At 39.6% G+C, this 14185-nt stretch overlaps 1 protein-coding gene across 1 annotated transcript in view; it reads left to right on the top strand.

Annotated features, from left to right (window-relative positions):
• SLC6A8 (solute carrier family 6 member 8) overlaps positions 1-12694 on the top strand; it is a 56477-nt gene extending 43783 nt beyond the window's left edge. Inside the window, exons 11-13 of the mRNA XM_072431147.1 lie at positions 831-931; positions 4539-4709; positions 5150-12694. Of these exons, the coding sequence (XP_072287248.1) occupies positions 831-931; positions 4539-4709; positions 5150-5287 (410 nt within the window). The 3' untranslated portion in view covers positions 5288-12694. The remainder of the gene's footprint in view (positions 1-830; positions 932-4538; positions 4710-5149) is intronic.
• Positions 12695-14185: the final 1491 nt, after the last annotated feature.

Here is a 14185-nt window from a genome sequence, read left to right as displayed (position 1 = left end):
ATTATTCACAAGGCATTAATGAGTCAATACATTAGAGTTCCATCTGCTCAGGATCACATTTTTTTAAGCTACAAGTAGAAAGTGTTAGTGGTGAGACCTCTACTGGTTTCATTTGATATTACACTAGGCTTTTTAAAAATAGAAGAGTATTCCTGTTTAAATTATGAAGTCCATTTATGTAGTCTAAAGGTCCATTAGTAAACACGTGTTGCTACAACAAATAGGTGTGAAACTTCCTCCAAAAACAACAAAAATTACATTGTATCCACTTAATTTGAAGAATATACATGTTGATCCTGCCATTATCCTTGTTAGTAGCGGGGAAAGGATCTGAAGGCTTATCTACCCCCTGCAGGGTTGTCACTTCTCATGTTCATGCTGCAAATCATTAACAAAAGGCATGTCTACAACTGAAGGGCGCTATATATGGTTGATGATGTCAAACATTTAAAAAAAAATTAGAATTTGGGTTTTCAAACAATTTAATAACACCTTACAGAAAACCCTCTCAGTGCTCCAAAAACCCTTCATAAGCTGATGAGGGAGCTGGAGCATAAACTTCTGTTGGCTGCAATCCAGGGCATGCGCTCCTCGGTCCAAATCGCTCCTTAATATAGCTTTGTCCTTGGGCGCCAAGCTGCCAACATGCCGCAGAGCATCTCCCAAAGTGCTTTTCTCATGCCAGGTTCGTCACACTCGCTGCACTCAATCTGCTGTACAATGAAATTGCTTATCTTTGTGATGCATCTCCAGGCATATTCTTGTTTTACCCCAGATGCGTAATACACAGTTGCCAGCCAATGACATTTTATTTTGTGTGGCCCCTACAGGTGCCGATAGGTTTATGGATGATATTGCTCGAATGATTGGTTACCGCCCCTTCCCTTGGATGAAGTGGTGCTGGTCTGTGATCACTCCCTTCGTATGCATGGTAAGATATCACATTGTTTCTTCAAATGTTTCATATATTGAGGCCTGATTTAATAAGCTTTAAACGGCTGGACAAAATACAAGGCTTTACAAGATTATCATAGGTGAACCTTGGTGATCCAGTAATTCAGTTTGCTGGATCACCTAGGTTCTCCCATATTAGTCTATCTTCTCCAGTCTAGGAGAGCTTAGATAAATCAGGCCCATAGTGTCAGAGAATCCAAATGTTTAGAGGTGGGTTTAACCCAACCCTAAGCTCAGGTGTGAACCTACAACCTAACACTCACTCTAATCTCATACCATGTTTATTGTTTTTTTAAAGCTGCAATTGAATTCAAACAACACCTACTCATTATGCCATGAAGGTCTTTCTTGAGGCAATTAGGTGGGGGCTTTTCTCCCAACTATTTTTCTGCATTGTCACCCAAGGACTTCTGATAGAGAATTAGTCAAGACACTTAGTTTGGTCCATCTCTCAACTGGCCTCCTAACTGGTCACCCAAGGACTTTTGTTAGAGACTTAATCAAGCACTGGATCGGGCCTGTCTCCGAACTAATCTCCTGCATGGTCACCCATGGACTTCTGGTATAAAGGCAGGCAAAGCTCTTGATTAAGCCTGTCGCCCAGCTGTTCTCCTGGATGGTCACCTATAGACTTTAGGTTAAGATTTAGTCAAGGCACTTAATTGAGCCTGTTTCCCAACTGTTCTCCTGCATGGTCACCCATGGGCTCCTAGCAGAGACTTAGTCAAGGCACTTGATTTGACCTGTCTACCAACTGTTCTTCTGCATTGTCACCCAAGGACTTCTGGTAAAGAATCAGTCAAGGCACTTAGGTTGGCCTGTCTCTAAACTGGTCTCCCAGTGGTCATTAAAGTGGCCACTCAAGGACTTTTGTTGGAGACTCAGTCAAGTCACTTGATTAGGCCTCTCTCCCAACTGTTCCCTTGCATGGTCATCCAAGGACGTTTGTTGGAGACTCAGTCAAGTCACATGATTAGGTCTGTCTACCAACTGGTCTTCTGCATGGTCACCCATGGACCTTTTGTAGAAACTCAGACAAAGTTCCCAATTAGGTCTGTCTCCCAACTGTTCTCCTGCATGGTCACCCATGGGCTTCAGGTAGAGACTCAGTCAAGACACTTAATTTGGCTTGTCTCTAAACTGGTATTCCAAGTGGTCACTCAAGGACTTTTGTTAGAGACTTTGTGAAGTCACTTAATTAGGCCTGTTTCCCAGCTTACCAACTGTTCTCCTGCATGGTCACCCAAGGCCTTTTGTTGGAGACTTAGTCAAGGCACTGGATTGAGCCTGTCCCCAAACTGGTCCCCTGCATGGTTACTCATGGACTTAAGGTAGAAACTCGGGCAAAGCCCTTTATTAGGCCTGTCTCCCAACTGGTCCCCTGCATGGTCACACATTACCTGTAGACAGAGATGCACTCAAGGCACTTGATCAAGCCTGTTTCCCAAGTTTTCTCATGTCATCCATAAACTTCAGGTAAAGAGTCAATCAAGACATTTGATCAGCCTGTCACTCAACTGATCTGCATTGTCATCCAGGGACTTCTGATAGAAAAGTCAAGCTGGCTCTCATTACATAGACATGTTATGCCATTGTCACTGTTTGGACCATAGCCCTGACTATATACAGGATGGTCAGAAAAATGCAAAAATAGATGAAAAAAGGAACTAAATCTCATCCATTTGAGGCTTAGATCTACTTCATTCTTAAGCTTTACCTAGCCTGTTACTCAATATAAAATACCCCTCAACCTCTCACCCTAACACTAATTCAAATGTTACTCTTATCTCAACCCATAAAGTTAACTTTACCTCTAATGAACTATGCACATCAAATTTTTAATCTTGCAAACATAAAATTAAACTAATGAAAGACTAATTTTACCCCCAAGATCTTCAACAATAATTGGTTTATCCAAGCCTATTTTCTTTTAATAGACCCCAAAGTGTTTTATGTACATAATGATTGATAACATTTTTGTTAAAGAAACATATCATGGAGCCTTGATGGTAACTTGGATTGTCCAGTTACACATACATAGACAATCTACCATGAGACCACTATATACCTCTAAAAGTTGGACTTGTGGCATAGGTAGAGTTTGAGCAATCTAAGCACATCACCTTTGCAAATGTGTCCAGTGCATGGAATTGTTAATGTATGGGCATTGTGAAAATCTAAGATCTCAAAAATGGTGAACATCTCATGAAGGGTGAACATCTCAGGAATGGTAAAGAGCTGAGTTTAACAAGTGGAGAAGGTTGCAGAGAAGGTTTTACTTGGGTTTTGGCTTCTGGTGATCTTATGCTTATCAGAAATAGTGAATCGGGCCTTTCTCACTTAACAAAAATGTAAGTGAGAGCGGCCTTATGATTCGCCGGGAGGTCTGGAAATCCTCTGCGTTTCCCGGGCTCCAGAGGTTAATTAGGCTCCAGTGCCCCAGGGATCGCACACTCTTCTCAATGAATGCTGCAATCATTGAGAAGCTGCCCAGCACAGGAGAACCTCCTGACATTGTAATATAAGTATCTCTTACAAATGATACAAATCTGTAACAAATGTATCATTTGTAAGAGCTACCGTATTTTTCGCCGTATAAGACGCACTTTTTCTCCCCCAAAACTGGGGGGGGGGGGGGGGAAGTGGGTGCGTCTTATACGGCAAAGGCCATTTTAAAAAATAATTAAAACAACATACTCACCCGATACCCCGATCCTGCGTACGTCTCCTCTTCTCTCCTCTCCTCGATGCTGGCTGCAGCGCGTGTCTCCTCCTTCCTGCAGAGCACAGCGAGAAGAAGCCGGCACACGCGTCGCCGCAAAGCACGTAACCTGGAAGCAAGCTGATCCCTGCCCTAACGGAGTTCCCCGGCGGAGAAAAAGGTAAGTAATCAGAAGGGGATCAGAAGGGGAATTTAAATTGGCACAGGGTGATCAGAAGGGGAATTTGAATGGCACAGGGTGATCAGAAGGGGAATTTAAATTGGCACAGAGTGATCAGAAGGGGAATACGGTATGAATGGCACATGAGTGATCAGAAGGGGAATAGTACAGTATTTGGTTCAGAATCTTTTTTTTCTAGATTTTCCTCCTTTAAAATTGGGTGCGTCCTATATGCCGGAGCGTTTTATACGGCAAAAAATACGGTACTTATAATATAATGTCAGGAGGTTCTCCTTTGCCTGGCCTCCTTCCAATTATTGCAGCTGTGGCTGCGTTCATTAAGAAGAGTGTGCGATCCCCGGGGCACTAGAGGTTAATTAACCTCTAGTGCCGGGTATCACACACTGTTCTCAATGAATGCCACCACGGCCGCATTCATTAAGAAGATCCCTGGGCACTAGAGGTTAGTTTATCTCTAGTGCCCCGGGGATCGCAAACTGGAGGACTCCCAGGGAATCCCCTGTGAATCCTCCTGTCATAATTTCCTCAATGTTCCGATGGTTTCGCAAAACTTCACTGAAAATTTGCGGATCCATCAGAAGTTCAAGGAAATTTTCACGAAAATGCCAGAGGCATTCTCGTTTATCACTGATCGAAAAGACATAACAATTTGTAACAATTTACTCTCATTCTTCTACACAGGGGATATTCATCTTCAACCTCATGAACTACAAGCCTTTAACCTACAATAAGACATACACATACCCATGGTGGGGTGAAGCCATCGGTTGGTGCTTTGCTTTGTCTTCCATGCTTTGTGTCCCTCTGACCTTCATCTATAAATTCACACGTGCCAAGGGGAACCTGAAAGAAGTGAGTGAACTAATGATCTTTGTACTTAATCAGATGAATAGAGGCAATCAAAAGGATGCAACAAATTAGGAAAATGTGAAAAATGTAAAGCAACCCCCTGCTTAGATAAAGCTAGACTTCTACAATCATGAAGGGGCATGAGCTTTGCTGTTTGCAGAATTCTAGGTCTGACTCAGCAGGTCCTTCCCCTGAATTGCCAGGTATCATTTTGTTATGATGAGTGTCTGGGTTCAATCATTTCTAAGTCACTGATCTAGAACAAGTACGCCGTTCAGCCTTTTCTTCTAATTTAACTGTTTGCAGACTTTTTTCAGCTCAGTGGTTCAAAGCATGAGAGACTAAGATTCAGAATAACAGTGAGCATTTTCATTAGGTGGTCATCAGAGACCTTTATGTTTTTGTCAAATTTCTTTCCTTAGTTTGCTTATATTGTCTTACAGCGCTGGCAGCGATTGACAGAACCCATCTGGGGAGCTCACCATTTGGAGTACATGGTACCCGATCAAGACGTCAAGAGCCTGACCAGCCTGAGCCCTGTTTCAGACAACAAAGTCATAATCTTCGAGAGCGTCATGTGAAGCGGGCCTCCACCAGCCGTGACTTCCTGAAGTCTTACTCCTGTCCCACCTTCTGTCTTCCCATTGATCCAGACTGACATGAACTGACACTAATTTCCCCATGCATACATCTCCCCTAACTACTGAAAGCCAAGGAAAGACATTTATGCCCCTATTAGATATGTCCACTTATGACAGGTTCCTTCAAGAAACAGAGGAAGAACTACCTCCTAAATGTGGATCTATAGAACAAAATTATGTTAATCATCCTAACCCTATCATGGGAAGAAAAAAAAAAAAAAAGCCGATGGAATAGTAGTGCAATGTTCTGCCAATTTTTCTTCCTTTTGGGAGAATATTTAGTGGGCAGGTTGGTGAAATCCTCTTTCGTTCTGACTGTTCATCATGTAATGTCTAAGCTTCGTATACAAGCAATAGAATATTCATCAACGAAGGTCAACCATTCAGATGTCCATCAGTGAAGAGAAGAGTGTCTACTTGATGACTACAGTGACTAGCTCTGTAGGAAAGTTAGAGTGCTTATGTAGGCCAAAGAGAATTTCACCCAACCATTGCCAAAAACACTTTGTTTAGCAGCTTAAGATAGCTTTTGGTGGCTTTAATGAAGGAGATGTACATAGCTGTGAAAATGCAAAGGGAATATTAATGCCAAATGGGATACAGAGAACATACATGACTGTGCTGATCTGCCATATAGGGGGCTTGCCAAATTCTTTTCAGATATTAAAATAAATCCCCGTCTTTCTTCCAAGAACAGCCATCCCAAAATAACCCTGACAAACAAATAGTATGAGGGGCACCCACAATGCACTGCAGCACTGGGTTTGCCAGCATAAACAACAGTTGCAAATGGAGAGGATCGGGGGGACTGCTGGATTAGTTTGTGCCAGCAATTAAGGAGATGGTAAATAGCAAAATGAAAGAGGAACTTCATCTAAAGATTTTCAATACATATATTTGAGTCTGACCTGGTATTAGATTCGTAGTATTGCAGAGCCCCGACTGGAAAAGGAGAAACTGCACAGGTACCCAGTGAACTGTGCTGCCATGCAAGGAACCACGGCCATGCCAAGCTGCTATCAAGGAACATGTTGATAAGAGAAGAGGGAAAAAGAACAACGAGATGAGCCAATCAATATGCTGCATCTCTTTTTACTGTAAAATGGCTAGCTGAGGAAGGGAACAAGACCTGTAAGCGTTACCTACCTTCGGCAGTGGAAAATAAGACCTCAGAATGAACCCCCATATATGTGCCCTGTTTCCCTCACACCCAGCAGCAGGACAGCCAACTCTCATGTCTTTTTCTTCAGCACATTTGCTAAACTGAGATTCATCAAAGCTGAATTTGCACTTTTTTATTTTTTTTCTATCAGTATATATGTACATGTTGTATATCCACAGGTGACCCCGCCACATGGGAACCACCAGTGTGAACAGCCATGTATAACTCTAAATTGCTGCTCGTTTTTAGAATCTGTCCCTTATGAGAAGGGAGATCTGCTGCTATGGGCACTGCTGTGGCAAGCAGCCAGTTTGTGCCTCTAGAAACTGCACGCCCCATTTATCCACATGTCTGCAAGAACTGGTTGTGCCACCATTAGAAAACTGATCCATGGTTCCAGTATTGTCTAATACTTTTGAAAACTTGCATGGGGGCACAAGGCAAGATCTTTAGACATTTTCGATAAATGAGGCCCACCGATCTATGCATCAAACAATGCTAAAAATTATTGCGTCCCATTTGTTCTTCTGCTTGCATAAACTTCACACTTTTTTTTTTTGGTAGAAAGCATTTATGGAAACTGGGCCCAAAATGTGCCTCCAAGACCATGTGGGTTATTTAGGGAACATTGATTTTAAACTTGATACATCCCATTTATCTTTAATATGTATAATATCTTGACTGAGATGCCCATGCAAAAAACACAGGTATCTATGAGGTTCTTACAAATTCATTCAATTAACAACCATACTGTAGAATATGGCATGCTGGGAAGATGCCTTTTGTGTGATGCATTGTGGGCACTGACTAAAAAGTTCCGAAACAAAAAATGCCTACGGTATTACAATGACTGAACAAGACTTTTTTTGTAGGACTTGTGGACAAGCCATTAGAATTCTCCAAAATTAGGATTTTCTTTATGAAATCCCATGCGCTTCCCATCCCAGCATCCTTAGCAGCAGAAGTACCGCGCTCATGAGCTTTTAAAACATACAGATTTCCTATTTTGTTATAAATATTTCTGTGCCACAATAAAATAAAGGTAATTTTATTTTTTTGAGGAAATAAATGTATATAGATAGTTTTTATTGAGACAAAGAAAGCAAAAATGCTCTATTTTGTGAAAGAAGGGATACCCAGGGTTAATGTATGTGATGCTTGTTATTATTCTTGAATAATGTAGTTAATGTGTTTTTAGGCAGATGAAAGAATAGTTGGCAAATGTGAAGTAAGCTCAGGTTTAAAGAGACCCTGTCACCAGCTTAGTCAAGAAACCTCCAAAAGGTTATATGTGTAGTTAATGCATGTGTCCTCCTTTGTGTAGAATTTCAAATATCATCAACCCCAACAGAATCAAAGTGATGCTCCATAGTAGCCTTTCTCAACCTTTTTACCCCTGAGGAACACGTAAAATGATTTTCAGGGAACCCCCACTAAAACTAGTTGTTTGGAAAAGAGTGGGATAAAAGCCTCCTATATTGGTGGCCATTGGAAAGAATTCACTCCTTACAGTTGTGATTAGAATACTAACTTTATAGACAACTAAATTATGTAATTGGAGTCAAGCAGCTGGCTACATCAATTGGCATTTTCCCCAGAACTATGAAAGCATCATCAAATGAAAGGTCAATTAGCCACAGTTCAAAGAACTTCTGGAGGACCCTGGGGTTCAACAAAACTCTGGTTGAGAATGACTGTCCTGTAATACTATCCTTCAATTATGACCTGGAAGAGCAGCTGACCTGCAAGGAAGGAAATAGATGCTTCCATAGGAAGAGGGGGCTATGCCATGCAAAGAGGAAGGAGACTATGCTGGAATTGACTCTTGGTTGGTGACAGGGTTTGAACAAAAAATCTAGAGGGCACTTTACTTTATAAGATTAGAATTTTGTTTTTTTTTCTGTCTTTGCTTTAATTTATTTTCCTAGCTTTGATTAGCAAACAAGTGTGACATGGACTGGCGAGTGTGTGCATTTGCCTGAAGGGCCAGCTTGCCATGGTATATGCACACCATTGTTAGGAGCCAAGTCCATATGCAGTACTTGGGCCCTTTATTATTAACCACAGCTCTGTTCTTTGCACAGTAATGATGCAATTGCTTCATTTATAAGGGAATATCCAGATTTGTTGTGGTTTTTGTGCACACAAAATGGATTTATATCCTTTGTTGCTATCAAGGAATATATTAAACATTAAAAATGTAAATCACAAATTACAAATGGAACTAGGATAGAAATTTCTAGCCAAGTAAGCTTTCAGTCTACAAACATAGAGGCAACTCCACGCACAGCCTAAACTAAACCTGCCCTAGTAAGCCCAGCTAGTACAAAGGGTCTTTGTAGTCTATATTTGACCTTCAATGTGGAACTCAATTATGGTGACAGTAAATAAACACTACTAAAAGCTGCTGGAGCCTGATCAAAGTTCACTCACATATATAAACCCAGGCTGTATGTCACAGCAACTTTCCTTCTAAGTCCAGCCTTAAAAACAAATAGCTTTTTGTATTCCTTTTTACGTGCTCAAGGGATGGTCCTGAATTTTTTTCAACAAATGGAAGGGAGTAAGATAATGGCAAATAATTGCCAAACCCAAGAATTATTTGAATTGACCATTAGAAAATTAACTATGTTGATGGGGCTGAATTGAGATAATATGCTACCCCATGAACACATAATTGAATTCTCCATTGTATATTCCCCACATTGATGATGGGGCTGTTTTGATAAAACATGCTACCCCAATGACACATGCAGAAGTTGACTTTTCCATTCAATACTCCCACATTGTTGACTGGGCTGTATTGATATAACATGCTGCCCCATGGACAAGTAATTGACTTCTCCAGTCTATATTCCCATATTGTCTTTGGAACATCACATCACATGGTAGAAGTAGTATGTTGATTGCTATATATATATAATTTGTTTTAGAAGTGGGCAAGCCTAGGATCCTAGCTACACGGGTCTTACTAGATGTTACCAATAGAGGCCCAATAGTAAATCCAAAGCCATCATTTTAGCATTGCTTGAACTACTAAAATTGCCCTAAAATCTCCATGCTGCCAATACATGACAGTGCATTTGGAATATATTTGGATTATTGTAGAGTCAGGCACTGTAAGATAATAAATACTTAGAAGGAATGTGCAGTCTATAGAGTTTATGTCTGCTTCGTCTAGGTAATAAATTCTCTTGAGAATGTCAAGTTAGCAATCCCTTTTTATTGATCACAAGAGTGAAACTCTTCTTTATTGATTAACTTTAGAATTACTTTCATTGACCATTCTGGTTTATGAATAATCAAAAGTAAATCAGGATTGTATATTACTGTAGCCTTATTTTTAGCTTTACCTCTGCAGACGGGGAAGGGGGGGTGGATAGGCAAGCACATATATGCTTATCAGAACCAGGAGAACCTGGATCAAGAAGTGCTGCACAATGACCAGTCAGTTGGGTTGGTAATCAAAAAACCTTGACCTCTCTAGGTTTGGGCCTTGTATGAAAAACTGTTTGGTTTGTCCACAGCAACCAACCAGATTCCAGATTCCATTTTGAATAAAATGGAAGAAGAGTCTAATTGGTCACTGTGTCCCCCAGACAGTGATGATGTATATCTTGGTGGTCTTTTTTCCTTGACACTGGTTTCAAGCCTTCTTCATGCGCCTTGCTATTGCTAATGGCTTCTGTATATATTTATTTTGGTGTTAAAAGTGAGTGTTTGCAGACATTATTTTTGTAAATGGTTTATTATTTTGCCTTGTACCTGTCCTAATCCAAATCCATGGACATTTCTGACCTAAAAACTCTTGAATAATGTGTATTTCACCAGCATTCATGAAACACGTCAGATAAGACTGTGAATTTTCAAGACTAAGCCATTGGATGTCACAGGAAGCTCATATTACAATTGTTAGTGAGGATCTGTCTTACTGTATACATGTCAGTATTGTGAATTGCTTTTATTTTTAAGAGATTAACTTTATGGATTATGTAAGATACAGTACATCTTGTTGGTAATACATTACTATGTAATGCTGTTCAGAAAAGGGGTTTAAGTACACCTATATGGTGTTGTGTTGGTAATGTAATGTAAATGCATCTTGTATTATTTCCCATGATTCAGGGTTTGTTTTCTCCATTTATATTGAAGGTCCTACAGAGATTGGTAAAAATGTAGCTGGCTGCTACAGCTGCCATTTTGCTACCCAGGGGTAGGAGGTTTGCTAATGTCAAATTCTGTATTTTTTAGTATTGGTGGAAACTGAAGTGTTATTATTTAAGAACAAAAAGTCTGTCCTGGATATTGTCTACAATGGCCAACATTGTTTTGGCAAAAGAGACATTAAGCCTCAGACTGATGAAAGTATTACTTAAAACATTGCTAATTTTCTGATTGTTTTGTATAGTAGAGACCTAGGATGATCCTATCATACGTCTGCTTTTCACTATATAAGCAATTCGTACCACCCATCCCACTCCCCCGTGTGAGTTATATGGGGATCTTGAAACCTGTCTTTTAAAATTCTGGAATGTACAGTGCAAGTTTTTGGATGTCCTTTACATACAGAAAACTTGAGCCAGCACAAGGAAGTTTTTCAGAGCCATTAGTCACCGAAATCTGCCTTGGATAGTTAGTTAAATGTGATAGGAGAAAGCAGAGGGAGAAGGTCTGGATCTCCTATTGAGCTGTCTGTTGGTTGGTCAGAGAAATACATAGAACTAATATAAAAGTAAATAATTTAACTTTCCCAACTCCTGATTGGTAAAATTGGCTTGGAACCCTTATACTCCCAAGTTTTAGATAGCATAGTGCTTCAGATGTTAGTAGTCTTTGTTGTCAGGCATATTTACACTGGGTAGGGTCAAGTTTCTAACATCGGCCTGAAGTGGTTTTGAAAAATGTTTGGAGGCTTTCTTGAAATATTAGGTTTGATTTTGGTTTAGGATCATTGCACTTTGCGCCTTGCTTTTGCTTTATGAGTGCTTGTGTTGATGGGTCTGAGGCTTGTGTTGATGGACAATGCAGGTTTCTGTTAGGTGAAGCCCACTTGTACTACAGATGAGTTTGATGCTTACAAATCCATTGACTGGTACATTTGTCCTAAACTGCATCAATATTCTGGAGCATTACCATTGACCTCTATAGGGAGATATCAACAAAAGCCCATCAACACTTGCCCCTTAAGATGATGCACTATCATATTTTTAAACTGAGCTTTAAACTTATGGGTATAATAGTACTCAATCCATAAATATACTTCAGCACAAGAACAATGTAGAAAATTAATCAAACTAGTTATAGACTTTGGAAGGTTGTTAGATATTAAGGAATATCTCTCAAACCCAACTCATATCTTGGTGAAGTCAATCTCCACACCAGCCTATTGGTTTTAATTTGCTCTTGTCTGTTTAGCCCAAAAGTATATCCAACTCTGCTGTGCCCTCTAGATATCCAAAAGTAATCTTATCCTTCCAGAATCACAATATAGATGTTTCTTGTCCATGTATAAAGAAAGGGTGCTTAGGTAAAGATAAGACTGTAGAAGATAGACCATCATGGGTGAACCAAGGTGGTTAAACAATTCCGGAACGGATTTCCTAAAAATCATTTGCAGATAGGTGGTAGATATCTGTCAGTATCAGATTCTCTTCTTGTTCGTTGTGATAATAAACAAGACTAACTTGATAGATGATAAAATACATCAATATTACACCCCATGGCCCAGGTTTTAGGGCTATAGTAGAATTAGATTTCTATATAAATTGTTATTGTAGAAACTTAAATGGTAGTCTGTGTTGTTCTGAACTGAGGCCTAGTTTTAGTAAGCCCTGCTAAGCCATACAGTCAATTACAGCCCATGGAAATGGGTTGTAAGGTGCCTTAGACCTTAGCACTTAGTAGTCATAAGCCTAAGTGTGTAATCATCTTTCCTCCACCAATGCTCTATGTATTACCATCAGATGAAGCCCCTGAACCTTCACTCAGCCAATCACTGTACAGTCCCATTGGATGTCCTAATGAGCATTATTTTTTTTTCAGTCTTCCTGTAGGAGCTTTGTAACATACCTCTGTAATATATCTCCAAGAGCTCCATGCTTTTGCACTGTGATTGTCTGCTAAATGAATTCACTGAATATGGCAATAATAACAATAATATTAAAATATTTGATTTTTGGACAAAATGTGCGTGTTGACTTTTTATTCTTTATCTTTTGTTTATACAAAATGTTTTCAAGACGTCAAAACATCATATAGGGTGTAGGGAAGACACCCAATAGAAAGTATGTATTAAAGAATCTTTGCAAAAAGAGAAATGGGTCTTGATTCTTTATTTTACAAAGAAATTATAAAGCAAAACATGTTTATCTTCTCTGGTGTGGATTCTCCAACTTGGTTGACCATCACCCTTACCATTTGATATATACCACTAGGTCAAGACAAGTCCCTAAAATAAAAAAGAGAGTTTTGAGATTGAAAATTCCATTGTGCATTTAGAAAACCTTTCTAATGTACAATTCAAATAACGAAGACACCCAACCTGAAGGATGTTAGTCATCCAATAAAGAATCTATTCAAGAGAAAGTTTTAGTTCTTTATTTCACAAAACAAATTTCAACCATAACCTTCTTCTGTTCTCTTAAATGGACTCTACAACTTGGTTTACCAACACCCTTACCAGTTGATATACATCACTAGATCCAGAACAGTTCCTGAAGTACCCCCCAAAAACTGCTAAAGTGTGACAGGGATCTCATTACAGTCTGTGTGGAGATGTATATAATCCACAGGGAGTTTTGAGATTACTTCCATTAGGCATTTCGAAAGTGTTTTGCATGTCCAATTCAAATAACGAAGACACCCAATGGAAAGGATGTTAGTCATTTAATAAAGAATCCATACAAGAGGAGAAATGGCTTTCAATTCACTATTTTACATAACAAATTTGAACCCAAAAACATTTTGTTGTTTCAATGCATTCTTCAGCCTGATTGACTTTAGCTTGGTTAAAAACTAAGTGGACTTCGGGCCAGACCAGTCCCCGAAGTCCACTCCAAAAAAGTGCTTGAGTCTGAATGGAATCTTAATAAGGAATCATGTATATGCTCCACAGCGAATTCTGAGATGGTAAATTCTATTTGGCTCTAGAAATCCTTCCAAATGTCTGATCCTATAATCTTATCTATGCTAGTGAATTTATACAAATAGATTACAAGTTTTTATTTTGCATAACACTCACTCACTTTTGTTCTTTTTGGTGTTTTTTTTTTTTTGGTTGACTAACACTATTACCAGTTGGTGCACATCACCAGGTACAGACCAATCCCTCTACAAAAAAAGGCTTAAGAGTGACTGGGACCTCATAAGGTCTGTGTGGGAACTTGTATAATATAATTCCACTGGCAGTTTTGAGACTGCAATTACCACTGGGCATCTAGTAATCCTTCCAAACGTCTAATCCAGGTAATGAGGACACCCTTGGGAATGCATTTTAGTAATTTATTAAAGAATCTATACAACAGGACAAAAAGGTAACAATACCTTATTGTACTTAACAAGTGGAACCAAAACCCACTTTTGTTCTTTTGAGTAGATACTCTAACTTGGTTTACTAACACCCTTACCTGTTGATCTGTATCACTAGGTCCAGACCAGTCCCTGAAGTCTCACCCACA

The sequence above is a fragment of the Pyxicephalus adspersus genome, chromosome Z (assembly GCF_032062135.1).
Source record: "Pyxicephalus adspersus chromosome Z, UCB_Pads_2.0, whole genome shotgun sequence".
Classification (NCBI taxonomy): Eukaryota; Metazoa; Chordata; class Amphibia; order Anura; family Pyxicephalidae; genus Pyxicephalus; species Pyxicephalus adspersus.
The sequence above is the reverse complement of the archived record's forward strand: the minus strand, read 5'-3'. Positions and strand labels throughout refer to the sequence as shown.